We start from the raw sequence: 20,612 nt of genomic DNA, 5'->3' as shown, positions 1-20,612 counted from the left end.
CGGGATGCGAAAGCTGTTGTCAGGTTGTTGGTGTAATGTTTCAGGGATTCCGGACTGGAGCAGATTCGTTTGCCACGAAGACCTAGGCTGTAGGGAAGGGACCGTTTGATGTGGAATGGGTGGCAGCTGTCATAATGGAGGTACTGTTGCTTGTTGGTGGGTTTGATGTGGACGGACGTGTGAAGTTGGCCATTGGACAGGTGGAGGTCAACGTCAAGGAAAGTGGCATGGGATTTGGAGTAGGACCAGGTGAATCTGATGGAACCAAAGGAGTTGAGGTTGGAGAGGAAATTCTGGAGTTCTTCTTCACTGTGAGTCCAGATCATGAAGATGTCATCAATAAATCTGTACCAAACTTTGGGTTGGCAGACCTGGGTAACCAAGAAGGCTTCCTCTAAGCGACCCATGAATAGGTTGGCGTACGAGGGGGCCATCCTGGTACCCATGGCTGTTCCCTTTAATTGTTGGTATGTCTGGCCTTCAAAAGTGAAGAAGTTGTGGGTCAGGATGAAGCTGGCTAAGGTAATGAGGAAAGAGGTTTTAGGCAGGGTGGCAGGTGATCGGCGTGAAAGGAAATGCTCCATCGCAGCGAGGCCCTGGACGTGCGGAATATTTGTGTATAAGGAAGTGGCATCAATGGTTACAAGGATGGTTTCCGGGGGTAACAGATTGGGTAAGGATTCCAGGCGTTCAAGGAAGTGGTTGGTGTCTTTGATGAAGGATGGGAGACTGCATGTAATGGGTTGAAGGTGTTGATCTACGTAGGCAGAGATACGTTCTGTGGGGGCTTGGTAACCAGCTACAATGGGGCGGCCGGGATGATTGGGTTTGTGGATTTTAGGAAGAAGGTAGAAGGTTGGGGTGCGGGGTGTCGGTGGGGTCAGGAGGTTGATGGAGTCAGGTGAAAGGTTTTGCAGGGGGCCTAAGGTTCTGAGGATTCCTTGAAGCTCCGCCTGGACATCGGGAATGGGGTTACCTTGGCAAACTTTGTATGTGGTGTTGTCTGAAAGCTGACGCAGTCCCTCAGCCACATACTCCCGACGATCAAGTACCACGGTCGTGGAACCCTTGTCCGCCGGAAGAATGACGATGGATCGGTCAGCCTTCAGATCACGGATAGCCTGGGCTTCAGCAGTGGTGATGTTGGGTGTAGGATTAAGGCTTTTTAAGAAGGATTGAGATGCAAGGCTGGAAGTCAGAAATTCCTGGAAGGTTTGGAGAGGGTGATTTTGAGGAAGAGGAGGTGGGTCCCGCTGTGACGGAGGACGGAACTGTTCCAGGCAGGGTTCAATTTGGATGGTGTCTTGGGGAGTTGGATCATTAGGAGTAGGATTAGGATCATTTTTCTTCGTGGCAAAGTGATATTTCCAGCAGAGAGTACGGGTGTAGGACAGTAAATCTTTGACGAGGGCTGTTTGGTTGAATCTGGGAGTGGGGCTGAAGGTGAGGCCTTTGGATAGGACAGAAGTTTCGGATTGGGAGAGAGGTTTGGAGGAAAGGTTAACTACTGAATTAGGGTGTTGTGGTTCCAGATTGTGTTGAAAGGAATTTTGAGGTTTTGGAGGGAGTGGAGCTGGAAGTGGGAGATTGAGTAGATGGGAGAGACTGGGTTTGTGTGCAATGAGAGGTGGTTGAGGTTTGCTGGAAAGGTTGTGAAGGGTGAGTGAGTTGCCTTTCCGGAGGTGGGAAACCAGGAGATTGGATAGTTTTTTGAGGTGGAGGGTGGCATGCTGTTCTGATTTACGGTTGGCCTGTAGGAGGATGCTCTGAACAGCCGGTGTGGATGTGGGAGAGGAAAGATTAAGGACTTTTATTAAGGATAGGAGTTGACGGGTGTGTTCATTGGCTGAGTTGATGTGTAGGTGAAGGATTAGGTGGGTGAGGGCAATGGATTGTTCAGTTTGGAACTGGTATAGGGACTGATGGAAAGAAGGGTTGCAGCCAGAGATGGGAACTTTAACTGTGAGGCCTTTGGGGGTAATGCCAAATGTCAGACAAGCCTGAGAAAATAGAATATGGGAGCGTAATCTGGCTAGGGCGAAGGCATGTCTGCGGAGGGAATGTAAATAAAACTTAATGGGGTCGTTGTGGGGCTGTTGTGCGGGTGACATGGTACTAGAAGGTCGAAAGTGTAACGTGAGGCTGAAATGAAAATGAATATAAAAATATGTGGGGAGAGATAAAGGTGAAGTAGAAAGCAAATGGAGATCTGGTGTGAAAAGAGGCGAAAAGGGGTTGGTTGGAGCTGGGTTATGTTGATCCTGTGGTGAAATAGTGTAGGTAGAAAACGATGTGCATAAAGGTTAGGTGGTTGTGTTGCCGCCAAAACACGTTAAAGGGTGGAGAAATTCGGGAAAATTTCGAAAAAACTACGTTAGGATGTATTAAAAGTAGTGGTATGGTGGTGGCAGATTATGGAAATGAGGCTAACAATTGTCTGGTGGAGAAATAATAACGTTAAAACCTGTGGGAAGCGGCTAAAAATGATCGTAGCATGGTAACATTCGCTTGTCAGCATAGAAGCAAAATCCCCTATGTGTTTAAAAAAAGAGAGAGAGAGAGAGAGAGATTCAGAAGAAACAGCCAAATATTTGTGATAACAAAGATATAAGTTTCACAAGTGCCCTGTTAGGGTGATGGCAGTGGTGATTAAAAATAGTAGTACCACAAACGACAAGCTAAACAAAAAACGCAGTGACAATAAAAATTAATGTTAACAATTTCTTTTTGTTTATTTTATTTCTCCTTTTATTATCAAAATACAGACAGCAAATAAATTGCATACGTTTTGAGTAGGTGTAAAGATAACTTAACAATGTAGGAAAGGACAGATTGCTGCTCACCGTAAAAAAGACAAGTCAAGTTGCAGACAGGCACAATTAAGACACTCGCATATAGCTTTTGGCCACAGCCTTCATCAGTAAAAGAAACACACACACACACACACACACACACACACACACACACACACACACACACACAAAACCACCTCATGCATACACAACCGCCAACTCCAGCATCTCAGTCCGGAATGCAACATCATGTGGGATGGAAGCAACAGTCTGGAGGGGGGTGGGGAAGGGGAAGGGATATTAGTGTATGGGTGGGGAGAGCGCAAACGTTACCTGGTAGTGTGTGCAGGAAATAGACTGACAACAGGCGCAACATCAGGAGGTTGTGGACTGCAGACATGGGGAAAAAAGGAGAGGAGAGGGGAAAGACGGGTGGTTATGTTGGCGGAGGGCTGCATATAAACTGGGTGGGAGATGAGAATGGGAATTAGATGATAGGACAGAGGAGGTGGAAACTGTTTGGTGGGGGGCGTCGGGACAAAATGTTACTGTAGGTTGAGGCTGTGATAAATGTGGTAGCATAGAACGTGTTGTAAGGTCAACTCCCATCTGCACAGTTCAGAAAAGGTGGAGGGAAGGATCCCGATGGCTCAGGTAGCATAGCAGCCATTGAAATCAATTGTTTTATATTCAGTTGCATGCTGTGCCATAGCATTACTCTTCTCAGTGTGTGATCTTTCTCTTCTTTCTTGTGTTTAGTCACAGTCTTCCAAACCACATATACTTCAGAGTCACACTGTATCACCAATTGTCCACACGCAACACAGACTTCATGCACACGGATTGTTCTTGCAGCATCGAATGCCCCAGATTCTTTCCTCTGATAGTTATAATTACATTTATTCCTATTGATTCCACTGCATCCTGACGTACTTTAGCATTTTGTTTTCCACACCTGCCCATGCCACATGAACTTTTGATCCTCTACCTAACCCATCCTCCATCCCTTTGTCTTCACTTACAGAAACACACACAGACTCCTATACCTCATCATTCCTTTTCACCCATGTTTCTCTACACTTTTATTGTATTTGTGGGTATTTTTACGTATCTGTTGGTATTTTTAAAATTTTTTGTGTATCTTTGTATTTGTGCATCTCTGTGCATATTTTTGCCTATCTGTGCATTCTTCTGCGCATCTTTAAGTATTTTTATAATAGAGGGAAACATTCCACGTGGGAAAATATTTCTAAAAACAAAGATGATGTGACTTACCAAACGAAAGCGCTGGCAGGTCGATAGACACACAAACAAACACAAACATACACACAAAATTCAAGCTTTCGCAACAAACTGTTGCCTCATCAGGAAAGAGGGAAGGAGAGGGAAAGACGAAAGGATGTGGTTTTTAAGGGAGAGGGTAAGGAGTCATTCCAATCCTGGGAGCGGAAAGACTTACCTTAGGGGGAAAAAAGGATTGGGTATACGCGCGCGTGTATACCCAATCCTTTTTTCCCCCTAAGGTAAGTCTTTCCGCTCCCAGGATTGGAATGACTCCTTACCCTCTCCCTTAAAAACCACATCCTTTCGTCTTTCCCTCTCATTCCCTCTTTCCTGACGAGGCAACCGTTGGTTGCGGAAGCTAGAATTTTGTGTATATGTTTGTGTGTCTATCGACCTGCCAGCGCTTTTGTTTGGTAAGTCTCATCATCTTTGTTTTTAGACATGTTTACATATATATTCATTAGGAATGTGGCAAATGTATGTACGCCAGTCACTTGAATTTTGGAATGGCTGTTTTTTTCTGTTGTCTGCTGTTTTCTTTATTCATCATTTTTCATAATTATTGAAGATGATTTCCTAAAATATGAGTAAAGCTACCTTTGTGTGTGTGTGTGTGTGTGTGTGTGTGTGTGTGTGTGTGTGTGTGTGTGTAAGTAAATATTTTTGCCATACAGGTATGGTGTCACTGGACTTAAGTGGTTGGTTAACTGTTACAGTGTAATGTTGTTTTAATTTGTGAATGTTGTGAAGTGATTGTAGTGCATTAAAAAATGAGTAGGAACAAAATCGTTTTGCAGGAGCAGTGCCATGCCCATTCAAAATAAGAAGGTGTTTATGTTCATGACAAAAATTCTTTTATGTGTAGCTTTTATAATGTGAAACTCTACTGGGAGAAGGACAATTTAGAAAAAACACATTAAAAGTGCTCGCCATAAGGCAAAGAAAAGTGTCTACAGTGGCTGCAGGAACTTCTTCTAAAAGGCAAGCTGCTGTTGGTGACACGCTAGACAATGCTTAAAAAATGAAAATCCAGAAGGAATCTGTGCACCACAATGTATGTAAAATGAGTTTAAAGGCAACAATGCATTCACGAAACTAGATAATGTTGCAATTAGGTCATTTTAAATACATATGTACCCGGTGCTAGTTGTATACCCCGTTTGTTTATACTTTGATGAGACTATACATACCTCCTCGAGAATATATCGGTCAATGCTGACGAAATGAAAGAAGAAATCAAAGATTCTGTGAAGGATGTTCCTATGTAATTATTGCTAATGCAACTTGTGACATATATGGAAAATGCATATTTACAGTTTTCTTTAGGGCAGTGACTGCAACATCATAACAGGAAGTACGGGATGTTCAAAAAGTCTCACCACAGTGCCGTACGATTGTTAGCTGCGCGTGCCGTATGCTGCAGTGAATATAACTAAATGAAACACAGTGAAATACAAGTTATTAATTTATTGAATATTCTCTTGTACTTATAAATTTTCAAATTAAATGTTGAAAGTGTCCCCCCTGTTGTTGAATACGCAATTCAATTAGCCTAATCAGGTTTCCAAACACAAGCTGTAACATTTCTTCAGTAACAGAAGCAATGAAAGTGGATATTGCAGTTTTCAATTCATTGATGGATTTTGGACAGATTTTATAGACAATTGCTTTCGCTGCACCCCAGAAGAAAAAGTCAGGTGATGGTAGGTCAGGCGATCATGGAGGCCAAAGTCCCTGTCAAATTAGTTTCGTTGAAAAATATGAGACCCACAATCCGACATTTAGAAATTGCAATCCAAACTCCTGTTTTCACAGAATGAAGTGGTTCCTCATGAATACACAATGAATTTGCAGTACTCCACATACAAGAATTTTGCGAGTTCATGTACCCGGATAAATGAAACCACACCTCATCAGTGAAAAATGTTTCATTAAGACTATCCCTTCCATTTTGTTGAATGAAATTTTTGAACCATTGACAATAGTGCAGTCTCTTGCCATGATCAGTGTTTTTCAGTTCTTGCACGACTGTCACTTTGTATGGGAAAAGTTCTATTTTTTTCCTTACAGCTGTGTGGACCGTTCAGACACTAACATCGATTTCGTGGGCGAGTTTTCTTACTGACTTGTTGGGCTCATGGACATTTTATTGGAAATATCGAGTAGTTTATCCTCAGACAAAACGCTGGGATGACCATTTCTCGGTGCATCTGTCACTGAACCCGTTCTTCGAAATTTGTTAATCAAATCTCGCGCAGTATCGCAATGTGGGAGTGTTGTCTGTGGGAAAACTGAATTAAATATGCAACGAATTGAAACTGTGTATTTACCGCTAGCATTGAACACTTGTTCGACTAAAAACACACATTCTTCAATGGATAGCATTTTAACAGTGACAAAAATGAAACAAAGGAACTAAACTTAAACGTTCACGTCAACACGTAATGACACACACCTATGATACTACTGACACTGGCTGAGATAAACGAAACAGTGTAATGTTGGGAGAGTCCACTTGAAGGGAAGTAACCCAGGCAGGCGAACAATCGTACAGCACGTGCGGCTAACAATCATAGGGCACTGCAGAGAGACTTAAACACCCCGTATATGTGCCTTCCTGTAACTTTTTAGATACTGCTAAAGGAAGCACTTGTGCCCAAGTCATAGACACCCTAAAAGACTCCAGTATTAAATGTGAAAATTTTCTGGGTTTAGGGTGCAGTCTCTGCTGCGCACATGGGAACTTGTTTTTACACACTTAAAAAGTTGATTGGAGACCATTTAACACATTTCAAATAACAAAATAAACTTAATAGGTGATTTTTCATCAGAGAACTAAAAGAGCTAAATTTTGTTGTTAAGAAGCCGAAAACAGCATTTCTGAACTCTTGCTAAATGAACCTTCAGTTCCTTCTATAGAAATTTCCTTACCTGCCAAAAAAACATTTTCCTGTCCCTGTAATCATGAGGTGGAATTCTTGGCTCTATGCTATGCAATATTTGAACACACACCTACCATCGAATTTTTCAGATAATTGGAGTACAAAAATTCTACCATTGAGCTCATTCTTGATAATTTTTTAAAAAATGAAGCTGCATCAGATTTAGTCTTCTTACAATGCAGATTTGTAATTGATTCATGTGCTAGCATTTTCAGTACAATTACAATGATAGAAGGCACAAATAGTTACTTGCATATTTGTTATGGATGGAACTTGTAATTGTCAAATTACTGTTGAAGATAAATTCTGAAGGTTGTTTTTAACAGGCACAATTAATTGCTTTGACTCACTACAAAATGAGACAGAGAAACCAGCTGCAAAAATTGTCTTAAATCTGCTGCTATGAAAATTTTATAAAAGTAATGTAAACACACAACAACAGACACAGCTAACATTTTTACAAAAACATTGGCAAGCTCTTCAACTCTGTAGTTTGTGGTGCAAAGCCTTATTGAGCCAATTCTAGTGTCTTTAACAAGGCAAAAAATATTCCAAAGTTTGAAAGCATTCCATGTGACAGTGTTTTTGAAGCATATTTGTCATTACATTGACACCTAGTTAATTGTTTGAGGCATGTATGTATTTGAGTGGTGTCTGTTCTGTCAGATATGCCTGACAGACCAGACACCACTTGCGATGATGTGGCTGGTGGCACATTTATACGAAATAGAGAAAGGAGGAAGAAAGGAAAGGGATGGGTGGGAGTTCGTGACTTCCTCCTCCACAGGGAATTATGCTAATGCAGTGGCGAATGTTGGAAATTTGTGCCGACTGGGGCTCAAACCTGGATTCACCACTTCTCATGAATGGTTGCTGTAGTCACTTTTGCCATCTGGACACAGTCCTTGCCTGGCTCATATTACCAACTTATTGAACGCTGCAGTGCAGCGTCCCTTGTCCATTAACCACATACTCTCAAACTATTGATTCCCGAAGGTGTTTGGGCGATATTAGTGCTTCCTCACTGAAACGGATGTCAAGGAACTGTCGCATTGTTACAGAAATGTGTGTGTACTGTGGTGTCTGTTCTATCGGACATTAAGTAGGGATGCTGCGTTGCAGAGTGCGAGAAGTTGGAAATTTGAGTCTGTCCTGTGTATGGATGGTTGAAGTGGTTAAGGCAACCACTCGTGAGAAGTGGTAAATTTGAGTTCAAGTCCCAATCTGGCATAAAATTTCAACTTTTGCCACTGCATTACCACAATGCATTTTGCTGCTGGAAGTCCCGAATTCCCACTCACCCATCCCTTTCCTTCTTTGTCAACTGTCTATTTCAGATAAATGTTTGAGACATGATAAGAAGCTTGATGACAGTGCAACTTCTACTCTGTGAAAACCTTAAATATGTTGAATTTGGGAGAGCTGCTTTATTTGCTATTTGGAAACCTGTCAGTAGTGTGGGTGTGGAGAAGTACTTCTCAACATGCAATTTAGTTGTAAGAAGCCAGACACTGCTCAAAGAACTTACGTGATGGCACTCGGTACAAACATTTGTATGTAGCCCTATACTGTGTGTTAATTTGAATGAGAACTAGCACTGTAGTGTTGTGTTACAGAAGTAATCAATTTCTTCCCTTTTTTTAATATAAAAAATGAAATAGAAAAACTGTGAATAGCGAAAAAGGAAAAAAAGTCAAATTTCAAGAGAAGAATTTTGTATTTGTATGTTGTGTGTGTCTTTTTAATAATGCTGAATTTTCTAAGTTCATTTTTCTAATTTTAAGTAGCTCTACTGATGACAGCCACCAAGTTATCAGCTGGGATCTATTGATATGTAATCAGCATGGTTTCAGAAAACATCGTTCTTGTGCAACTCGGCTAGCTCTTTATTCGCTCGAAGTAATGGCTGCTATTGACAGGGGATCTCAAGTTGATTCCGTATTTGTAGATTTCCGGAAAGCTTTTGACACCGTTCCTCACAAGCGACTTCTAATCAAGCTGCTGGCCTATGGGGTATTGTCTCAGTTGTGCGACTGGATTCGTGATTTCCTGTCAGGAACGTCGCTGTTCGTAGTAATAGACGGCAAATCATCGAGTAAAACTGAAGTGATATCAGGTGTTCCCCAGAGAAGCGTCGTGGGACCTCTGCTGTTCCTGATCTATGTAAATGACCTGGGTGACAATCTGAGCAGTTCTCTTAGGTTGTTCGCAGATGATGCTGTAATTTACCGTCTAGTGAGGTCATCCGAAGACCAGTATCAGTTGCAAAGCGATTTAGAAAAGATTGCTGTATGGTGTGGCAGGTGGCAGTTGACGCTAAATAACGAAAAGTGTGAGGTGATCCGCATTGAGTTCCAAAAGAAATCCGTTGGAATTCGATTACTCGATAAATAGTACAATTCTCAAGGCTGTCAATTCAACTAAGTACGTGGGTGTAAAAATTACGAACAACTTCAGTTGGAAAGACCACATAGATAATATTGTGAGGAAGGCGACCCAAAGGTTGCGTTTCATTGGCAGGACACTTAGAAGATGCAACAAGTCCACTAAAGAGACAGCTTACACTACACTCGTTCGTCCTCTGTTAGAATATTGCTGCGTGGTGTGGGATCCTTGCCAGGTGGGATTGACGGAGGACATCAAAAGGGTGCAAAAAAGGGCAGCTCGTTTTGTATTATCACGTAATAGGGGAGAGAGTGTGGCAGATATGATACGCGAGTGGGATGGAAGTCATTAAAGCAAAGACATTTTTCGTCGCGGCGAGATCTATTTACGAAATTTCAGTCACCAACTTTCTCTTCTGAATGCGAAAATATTTTGTTGAGCCCAACCTACATAGGTAAGAATGATCATCAAAATAAAATAAGAGAAATCAGAGTTCGAACAGAAAGGTTTAGGTGTTCGTTTTTCCCGCGCGCTGTTCGGGAGTGGAATGGTAGGGAGATAGTATGATTGTGGTTCGATGAACCCTCTGCCAAGCACTTAAATGTGAATTGCAGAGTAATCATGCAGATGTAGATGGGATGAACGGTCAGAGACAGAGGATGTATACCGGTAACTCTCAGTATCCTGTAACAAAGTCTGTTTCGCAACAAAACGGCCATGACGTTGGTGCTTGTTTTACCACATGTGCCATCTGGATTCTTCATCTCGACACCAGTGTATCAACTGTGGGGTACAGTGAGAGAGGAAGTCAAAAATTATATTGAGAGAGATTGCTGGACAAAATTACCTATAGAAATAGTTAGGAGTCTCCCAAATGGACAAAAGTAGGGCATGATTATGTATAGAATAAAACATAAGCATTTTGCACATTTATTATTGTATACTGGCAACAATTACAGAAGGACTTTTTGACACTATTATCAAATCATTGCAGCATACTAAAAAATTTTTCAGACAAAAATGTATTCTGAGTGTTTCATTCAGTGGTACCAATTTTGTGCCATTCTTCTCACCAGAAACTCTGAAGTTTACTATGTTGATTCCAATTTTCATGCATTATTGAGGTTCACAATTCAGGTCATCCTTAGAGGTTTTGTAAGAAATATTTTACTTGAAATACTTGAACGCACAGGTTATTAGAAAACGACATTGCACAGAATGTGTAAAAATGGAAGACTATATATACACATTTATCTTCCCCTAAAAGTTTAACAATTATTTTAATTTTATGCAATAGTTACAGGATGGCTGACATGTTTAACGGTAGACCATTTTGCTTTTGTTCTTATGTTTATAGGTACAAAATGTTGTAAAACCAGTACTGGATGCTTTGGGAGACTATCGCATTTTGAACCTTAATGCGACCAAGAGACTTTCGTACTTAATACAGTTATTTCCTGCATGTGTGGATACAAAATTTTGCGATCAAATGCTTCAACATATAAAAAAATTGCTGGACCTCATCATTGCTGCACAAAAGGGTAAATATAATGTTAAATATTACAAGAAGTCTTTGCTTAAAAATAGTTCAATTAGATAGGCATCCTTGTGACCCCATTCTTTGCACGGATCGTTGAATATAGACGATGGAGAAAAGATCAGCAATCAATCGCGAAATCCTTAATATTTTTTAAATGGATCTACATTTTAACTATTACATAGCAACTCCAGTGCTAAAAGTGACAAGTCAGGAATAATGTAAGATAGCTAACACAGAGTCACAATGCAGACTTTCAAATAGAAAAAAATGTGATGAGTGGCCCTCAACTACGTACCCTCTGACTCAGAGTGGAAATATTAAAAGTTTTGGCTGGTTTCATAGTCTAGGGGCTGGGATATGTAGTTGCCACATTACAAGCCAAATACTGCTGAGTCTACTGTATACAATATGAATATACACATGAATCGAATGGTCAAAGGTTCCTATCTCTTGGCAATTGCGAATTTTTAATGCAACATAGTAATTTATAAATGAAAGATTGCAATTAAATAAAATCTGCAGGTACTATCTTAATGACTTTAAATGATGAGTATGATAGCAAAAGTCCCTTTTAGAATGCCGGTTATTACTGCGAAACACCTACTGGTGTCAATGGTCCAACAGTTAAATATGAGTTGAATAACAGGGAAATAATAGATTCCTACTTCATGTAATAAGTTATGAACAACAATGTAGCTCTCGAGATATTCACTCTTAAACACATACTATGTCTTCACTGCAGAAGACACATAAATCTCACAAGTGCACAAGTCAGTACTACAAAATGTGTCTATCTCCCGCTACCACACCCAAACTGCTCCACTCTCCAATACTTTCTCGCGACCTGGCCGGCCGCGGTGGTCTCGCGGTTCTAGGCGCGCAGTCCAGAACCGTGCGACTGCTACGGTCGCAGGTTCGAATCCTGCCTCGGGCATGGCTGTGTGTGATGTCCTTAGGTTAGTTAGGTTTAAGTAGTTCTAAGTTCTAGGGGACTGATGACCACAGCAGTTGAGTCCCATAGTGCTCAGAGCCATTTGAACCATTTTTTTTCTCGCGACCGTGTGTCTGCCGTGTCGTACTGTCCAGGACCCTCTCCAACCAGCACCTCCCGTGTCCTGTGCCACACTGTTCAGAACTCTCCAGTGTCCTCTGTGACAGTTCGTCGCGCCGCACTGTTCAGAACTCTCCCTCCATTCACTTCAGTAGTCGCCTCCCTTAGTAACGAGCTCTGAGATTGGCGATAGCGCTCCTGTCATCTCTCCAAGCCAGCGCGCACTCACAAACATTTTGAAACACATTCGGTATACTGGATTTACATTTAAATAACATGAAATTAAATAAATATTCCTAAGGCTGGACCATAAACATGCTCTAACACAGATTATTAAATACATAAACAAATCAAATAAACATATATTAAAGGAATAGAAACAAAAGGTAGGCCAGTAGCCTAATGTCTCTGTGCTTTCTAAAACACAATAAATATTTAACCAATTTCTTCATGAATAGTAAATATCGGATATAAACAAAGACATAGACCAATAAATATATTTATAAGCATGCTGCTACCGTTTTTTCGTGTAACTGTGGAGTACTTGTGGCTTGATGCGATCGATAGTAATCACCCACTTTGACCTCCAATAACTCGTGTACTATTCAAATTAGATGCCTGTAATTTATACCAATTTAGGTTTACACTAATAGCTTTCTAAAGACACACCGATCGACAAAATCGGATGCACTGTTTAGATTTTGGAAATTCGTTGGTGTGTGTTACTTGTATAATTTACAGTCGGTTACTAAACTTTAAACTAATAAAGATATTGAAAATCTGATTACACAATCAGAATCGCCGTGCAAATAACGGTAATGTACGTGTTTCTTTTTAATGTATCGTGATTCATCTGACTACTATTCATTTCTATACAAACTGTGAAATGTCTGCCATTAAGGTTTCACAAAGTCCGCCATCTTTGACACTCCCTGCATGTCTCCTTCGTCGACACAGCGTCACCACGAAATTCCCAGCCACGCGGCCAATGGGCCACATGGTCCGACCATTGTGTGACAACACGCGGTTGCTAACGAGCCGCGGCTTGCCAAGCGGCCCGAGCGGTGGCCACCAACTTTTCAGGGCGCCACAACTCGTCCGTTACCTCACAACAAGTAGAGGCATAAGCACCACACAGTTACATACCATGTACCAACTGGTGATATTAGTCCAAAGGATCACGTAGTAAGTGAAATTGGTTGATATAGAATACACAGGAGTGTAACATAAATTGAAGCTGTTGCTTACCTGCAGAAAGAGATGTGTGTTGCCCTCTTTTGAGACACTGATGAGCAATTAGCTAATAGTGAAGTTGTATAATTTTTAAATTTTTTTCAAAGATGTACATTTGTACATAGGCCTGTGATGTGTGTTAATTTGACTGAGAACTAGCACTATAGCATTGTGTTACAGAAATAATAAATTTTCTTCTCTCTCTCTCTCTCTCTCTCTCTCTCTCTCTCTCTCTCTCTCTCTCTCTCTCTTTTCCTAAACTGTGAGTAATGAAAAAGGAAAAAAAATCAAACTTCAAGGGAAGAATTTTATATTTACGTGTTGCCTGTGTGTTTTTCAAAATGCTGAATTTTCAGATTTCTTTGTTTAAACCATAGAAAACAAATCACATGTGGCGCCATAACTATAGCAGGCTCAGTAACAGTAAGTGCAGGACAATATGTGATGTATTTTTGTGTTACAAACTAATGTAAGAAGATCCACTCACAATTCCATACAACAGCGAAAAGTACAAAGTCAAAAATAATGTACCAAACTAATTAAAATGTAAAGCAATGATAATTAATGCTATAAATTATGGTGTGCCCTCTCTGGTCATAAACTAAAATCATACAGATCATGAAAATATATTAACACCATCTATTTGTTTACAGTATAAACACATGGAATACGACAGCATTACAATGTCGAAAAGTATGAAGCTAGCCAGTGGCTCATAAAACTGAACAAACAAACAAAATAAAGGAATGTGTCAATTACGGGAAGTAAAATATGCTCAAAAAAACTTTGATTAAGTGTTGCTGGTGGTATTCAAACCTGCACCCTCACTGGGATAAAATAAGTCTCGAGACCATCTGAGGAATAGGATAGTCATGCTTCATGTAATTTTTTTGACATTACATACTCAGAAGCAAATAAGATATGAAAGTAATATAGCAGGTTAAAACGCATACATAAAAAGTATGATGTACTGGCTTGAAAAGCCAACCAGCACAGAGACACGGTATATATACTTCCAATATGTCTCATATTGTGATAATAACAGAAACACCGGTAATGCATGAAGTAGTGGGACAGATCTTGTTGTGGGCTATAAATTTACAGTATGACAATTTCAATTAATGTTAAATGTACTGCATATTCAGATACAGTACTGTTACAATGGATAGACTTTACACAGTTCGGCACAGTGAACATGTAGAGCTAGAACAGAGGAATGCAGTAGAAAAATCAAATTCTACTACCCACATGATCCAGAGTGGACATGCAATTCCAACTTGCTTGTCACATGTTAAGTTGGTGCATCATGCAGAGAAGGGATGGTTGATGGACCTTTTGGAGGAGGTTGAGATTTTTTGTGATAAGAGATCCTCTGACGTCCAATTAGTCAGTCGGCAAATTGTCATGAAAAGTACCCACTTGTGGCAACTTTCGAGGAACATCTTGTAAATAGATGAGGGTAACTAAACTCGATTCAATAATTCCATACCCGGGTCGCATACTTATTTGGCTGATTAACAGGTAAAATTTGAGTAAGGTTTTATTGTTTACTTTGTTACTGTTTTCATCTTCTTAAGTACTACTGTATCTCAATATGCAGCACATTTAACATTAATTAAAAGTGTCACGTTGTCAATTTATAGCCTACAACAAGATCTGTTTTTCAAGCTGGTACATTATACCTTTTATAGTTGCTTATTTAACTTACTGTACTAATTTCATACTTTATTTACTTCTGCAAAATAATGTAAAAATAAATAAATTACACAAAGTGTGGCTATCCTATTACTTAGCTTGTTTTATGACTTACATAAGCCCATTAAGAGCATCTCACTGAATCCCACTTTGTTTGAACATATTTTGTTTCCCATAACCCAGAGACATTACTTCATTTTACTTACTTGTTCATTGTTATGTGCATCAGGCTAGCTTCATATCTTTCAATGTTGTAATGCTCTTGTATTCCACATGTTTATATTGTAAACCCAGAGTAGGCGCTAATGCATTTTTACGATCTGTATGATTTTAGTTTATGACCAGAGAAGGCACCATATTTTATTGTACTATTTTCATTCCTTCATATTTTAATTAATTTGGTACATTGTTTTTAATATTGTAATTTTCACTGTAGTATGGAATTGTAAATGGATCTTCTTTCATTAGTTTTTGATGCAAAAATACATTACACACTGTGCCGTACTTATTATTACTGAGCATGCTGCAGCTGTGGCTTCACACATGTGATTTGTTTTCTATGGTTTAATCACTACTTGTGGTTTTATTGTTCAGTGCATTTAAAAAAAAATTAGAAATTGTATACCTCCACTATTAGTTAATTTATTCACTGGTGCCTCAATAAAGGGCACAACACATCATAAATACAGCATTTTCTTCCTGTTCAACCATGTAAGCAATGGCTTCAGTTCATGTTAAGACTCCTGCATGCTCTACAACCATTGTTGTTTACTTTGTGACACTTTATACTTACATCACTTGTTGTTGTATGGTATGTAACTGTGTGGTGTTTATCTTTGCACTTGCGACTTAGTGTTAATTATCTGACATTTGTTTCCGATTCTCCTGTTTTGTAATGTTTATCACTGGAGATGAATATGTAATAGCTACAATCTACATCTTCTGTAATAAAATGACAGATTTCATGAGCGATTTCTATTTTTTTCTCTATTGTGTAAAAATACTTGTCAAATTATAACAATGTGAAGGGAAATTGTAAAGAACAAAAAATATGAAATACAAAAAAAAAATAGTGCATATGCCTACGTTCCACAATATTTTAAAGTGTGTATAAAGTGAATTGAGGGAGCAAAGAAGAAATAAAACACACACAGATAGCTGGGGGGGGGGGGGGGGGGGAAGAGATCAATGCAAACAACCACCACCCATTTTATTTCAAAGTCTATGTGATCCATAAGCTGGAGAGTGACAGTACAAAAGAACCTTATCGCTTAAGAAGGGTATCATTTCTACTTTTCCAGATGTCTGACAGCTTGTTGGGATGTTTTCATGTCCCCAGCAAGGTGAACATGATTACATTTTGTGCACAGTATTTCAATTCTAAGCCAGTAGTTGGAAGATTTTAATCAACATGTAATGGGCTGCTTAAAAATATACCATCAGTAAATATGTGGCAATAGTGACATAAGGGATATTAAATGTGACAGATACTTATAATATACTGAGAAACTGGAACATATCTTTAGTATTAAGGACAGAATCCAAAAATATTCATTTTACAGTGCCACACCTGAGCCAGGAATAGCTTGAAAACAGAGCGGAAGGGGGCAAGGGTTGGTGGGGGGTGATGAGCACAGTTAATTATAAATCAGTTGTTGTTGTTGTGGTCTTCAGTCCTGAGACTGGTTTGATGCAGCTCTCCATGCCACTCTATCCTGTGCAAGCCTCTTCATCTCCCAGTACCTACTGCATCATTCATCTCTTGGTCTCCCTCTACGATTTTTACCCTCCACGCTGCCCTCCAATGCTAAATTTGTGATCCCTTGATGCCTCAAAACATGTCCTACCAACCGATCCCTTCTTCTAGTCAAGTTGTGCCACAAGCTCCTCTTCTCCCCAATTCTATTCAATACCTCCTCATTAGTTATGTGATCTACCCATCTAATCTTCAGCATTCTTCTGTAGCACCACATTTCGAAAGCTTCTATTCTCTTCTTGTCCAAACTATTTATCGTCCATGTTTCACTTCCATACATGGCTACACTCCATACAAATACTTTCAGAAACGATTTCCTGACACTTAAATCTATACTCGATGTTAACAAATTTCTCTTCTTCAGAAACGATTTCCTTGCCATTGCCAGTCTACATTTTATATCCTCTCTACTTCGACCATCATCAGTTATTTTACTCCCTAAATAGCAAAACTCCTTTACTACTTTAAGTGTCTCACTTCCTAATCTAATCCCCTCGGCATCACCCGATTTAATTTGACTACATTCTATTATCCTCGTTTTGCTTTTGTTGATGTTCATCTTATATCCTCCTTTCAAGACACCATCCATTCCGTTCAACTGCTCTTCCAAGTCCTTTGCTGTCTCTGACAGAATTACAATGTCATCGGCGAACCTCAAAGTTTTTACTTCTTCTCCATGAATTTTAATACCTACTCCGAATTTTTCTTTTGTTTCCTTTACTGCTTGCTCAATATACAGATTGAATAACATCGGGGAGAGGCTACAACCCTGTCTCACTCCTTTCCCAACCACTGCTTCCCTTTCATGTCCCTCAACTCTTATAACTGCCATCTGGTTTCTGTACAAATTGTAAATAGCCTTTCGCTCCTTGTATTTTACCCCTGCCACCTTCAGAATTTGAAAGAGGGTATTCCAGTTAACGTTGTCAAAAGCTTTCTTTAAGTCTACAAATGCTAGAAACGTAGGTTTGCCTTTTCTTAATCTTTCTTCTAAGATAAGTCGTAAGGTTAGTATTGCCTCACGTGTTCCAACATTTCTACGGAATCCAAACTGATCTTCCCCGAGGTCCGCTTCTACCAGTTTTTCCATTCGTCTGTAAAGAATTCGCGTTAGTATTTTGCAGCTGTGACTTATTAAACTGATAGTTCGGTAATTTTCACATCTGTCAACACCTACTTTCTTTGGTATTGGAATTATTATATTCTTCTTGAAGTCTGTGGGTATTTCGCCTGTCTCGTACATCTTGCTCACCAGATGGTAGAGTTTTGTCATGACTGGCTCTCCCAAGGCCATCAGTAGTTCCAATGGAATGTTGTCTAGTCCCGGGGCCTTGTTTCGACTCAGGTCTTTCAGTGCTCTGTCAAACTCTTCACGCAGTATCTTACCTCCCATTTCATCTACATGCTCTTCCATTTCCATAATATTGTCCTCAAGTGCATAGCCCTTGTATAAACCCTCTATATACTCCTCCCACCTTTCTGCCTTCCCTTCTTTGCTTAGAACTGGGTTGCCATCTGAGCTCTTGATATTCATACAAGTGGTTCTCTTCTCTCCAAAGGTCTCTTTAATTTTCCTGTAGGCAGTATCTATCTTACCCCTAGCGAGACAAGCCTCTACATCCTTAAATTTGTCCTCTAGCCATCCCTGCTTAGCCATTTTGCACTTCCTGTCGATCTCATTTTTGAGACGTATGTATTCCTTTTTTCCTGCTTCATTTACTGCGTTTTTATATTTTCTCCTTTCATCAATTAAATTCAATATTTCTTCTGTTACCCAAGGATTTCTACTAGCCCTCGTCTTTTTACCTACTTGATCCTCTGCTGCTTTCACTACTTCATCCCTCAGAGCTACCCATTCTTCTTCTAATGTATTTCTTTCCCCCATTTGTGACAATTGTTCCCTTATGCTCTCCCTGAAACTCTGTACAACCTCTGGTTTAGTCAGTTTATCCTGGTCCCATCTCCTTAAATTCCCACCTTTTTGCAGTTTCTTCAGTTTCAATCTGCAGTTCATAACCAATAGATTGTGGTCAGAATCCACATCTGCCCCTGGAAATGTCTTACAACTTAAAACCTGGTTCCTAAATCTGTCTTACCATTATATAATCTATCTGATACCTTTTAGTATCTCCAGGATTCTTCCAGGTATACAACCTTCTTTTATGATTCTTGAACCAAGTGTTAGCTATGATTAAGTTATGCTCTGTGCAAAATTCTACAAGGCGGCTTCCTCTTTCATTTCTTCCCTCCAATCCATATTCACCTACTATGTTTCCTTCTCTCCCTTTTCCTACTGACGAATTCCAGTCACCCATGACTATTAAATTTTCGTATCCCTTCACTACCTGAATAATTTCTTTTATCTCGTCATACATTTCATCAATATCTTCATCATCTGCAGAGCTAGTTGGCATATAAACCTGTACTACTGTAGTAGGCATGGGCTTTGTGTCTATCTTGGCCACAATAATGCGTTCACTATGCTGTTTGTAGTAGCTAACCCTACTCTTATTTTTTTTTATTCATTATTAAACCTACTCCTGCATTACCCCTATTTGATTTTGTATTTATAACCCTGTAATCACCTGACCAAAAGTCTTGTTCCTCCTGCTACCGAACTTCACTAATTCCCACTATATCTAAATTTAACCTATCCATTTCCCTTTTTAAATTTTCTAACCTACCTGCCCGATTAAGGGATCTGACATTCCACGCTCCGATCCGTAGAATGGCAGTTTTCTTTCTCCTGATAACGACGTCCTCTTGAGTAGTCCCCGCCCGGAGATCCGAATGGGGGACTATTTTACCTCCGGAATATTTTACCCAAGAGGACGCCATCATCATTTAATCATACAGTAAAGCTGCATGTCCTCAGGAAAAATTACGGCTGTAGTTTCCCCTCGCTTTCAGCCGTTCGCAGTACCAGAATCAGTGTCTGAAATAAAAAGGTGCTTTTGTGGCATAAATTTCAAGCTGTTCTCATGGTTCAGTAATAGTGTTGAAAACTCCACAGATTTGTAACAGCACTTTTATTACCAAATGTCATGTTGTCAGTTAAGTAATACACTATTGGATAGATGGTGATATTTTCCCTTTTATTGCTTTGAACTTAGTTTTGTCCACTTCGTCTGTTTTTTAAAATTCTGTTGAGTGATATGATGTAAGATTTGTCATTCGACGTAAATATTGTATCTTTTTTGTTTCAGGTGTAACAAAGACTACAGAACATGAGCAAAAGATAACAACAATAATTAATATTTTTCACCAGGTCCCTTCAGTTATTTCAAAGTACATCGAACCTCTCTGTCGTTTGACTTTACATACAGAAAAAACTTTAAATATTGAAGCAAGTTCGCCATTTCGTGAGCCTCTTATGAAGTTTCTTTTAAGATACCCACAGGAAACAATTGATATGTTCTTGAAAGAATGTTACCTGAAGGTTAGTATTATGTATACTATTACTGCTTACTAGTATGGTTGAATCTGAGGCTACATGGTAAATCCATATTGGGGGGTTGATGTAACATTAGGAGCTGTACTGTGGCAATGTCTTCAGAAGTCTGTTAAAGAAACTGCCTGATTCCATGATTTGTATATGCCAAACTTGCGGTCCTTGTTAATTAAGTTCTTTGCCAGATGAATTGTAGCTTCTGCTTTAACCACAAAGTCCCAAAAAGATTACATTGATGCTAGAATTGTGTTATTTTCGCACACCATAGTGTGACCACCAACGATGCAGTGATCAACTACAGCCAATTTATTGGGCCTGTAAAACTTGGGTGTACATGTGGTGCTTGGTGCGTCTTTCATGGATTGTAAGAGTTATCTATCCAATCCATGAAAGGCCAAACTCGCAGGGAATCTTGTAAACCCATGGTTTATAGGGAATCAAATCATCTATTATCCAAGAGTGCTGCTGTCTTCAGTGGAGTTC

General features: G+C 39.7%; 1 protein-coding gene across 1 annotated transcript in view; it reads left to right on the top strand.

Moving 5' to 3' along the window:
- Positions 1 to 20,612, top strand: part of LOC126240282 (transformation/transcription domain-associated protein) — a 491,514-nt gene that overhangs the window by 213,506 nt on the left and 257,396 nt on the right. The window contains exons 27-28 of the mRNA XM_049947913.1: positions 10,761 to 10,944; positions 19,885 to 20,117. Of these exons, the coding sequence (XP_049803870.1) occupies positions 10,761 to 10,944; positions 19,885 to 20,117 (417 nt within the window). The remainder of the gene's footprint in view (positions 1 to 10,760; positions 10,945 to 19,884; positions 20,118 to 20,612) is intronic.

Source organism: Schistocerca nitens, chromosome 1 (assembly GCF_023898315.1).
Source record: "Schistocerca nitens isolate TAMUIC-IGC-003100 chromosome 1, iqSchNite1.1, whole genome shotgun sequence".
Taxonomy (NCBI): Eukaryota; Metazoa; Arthropoda; class Insecta; order Orthoptera; family Acrididae; genus Schistocerca; species Schistocerca nitens.
This window is presented reverse-complemented; position numbering and strand designations above follow the sequence as displayed.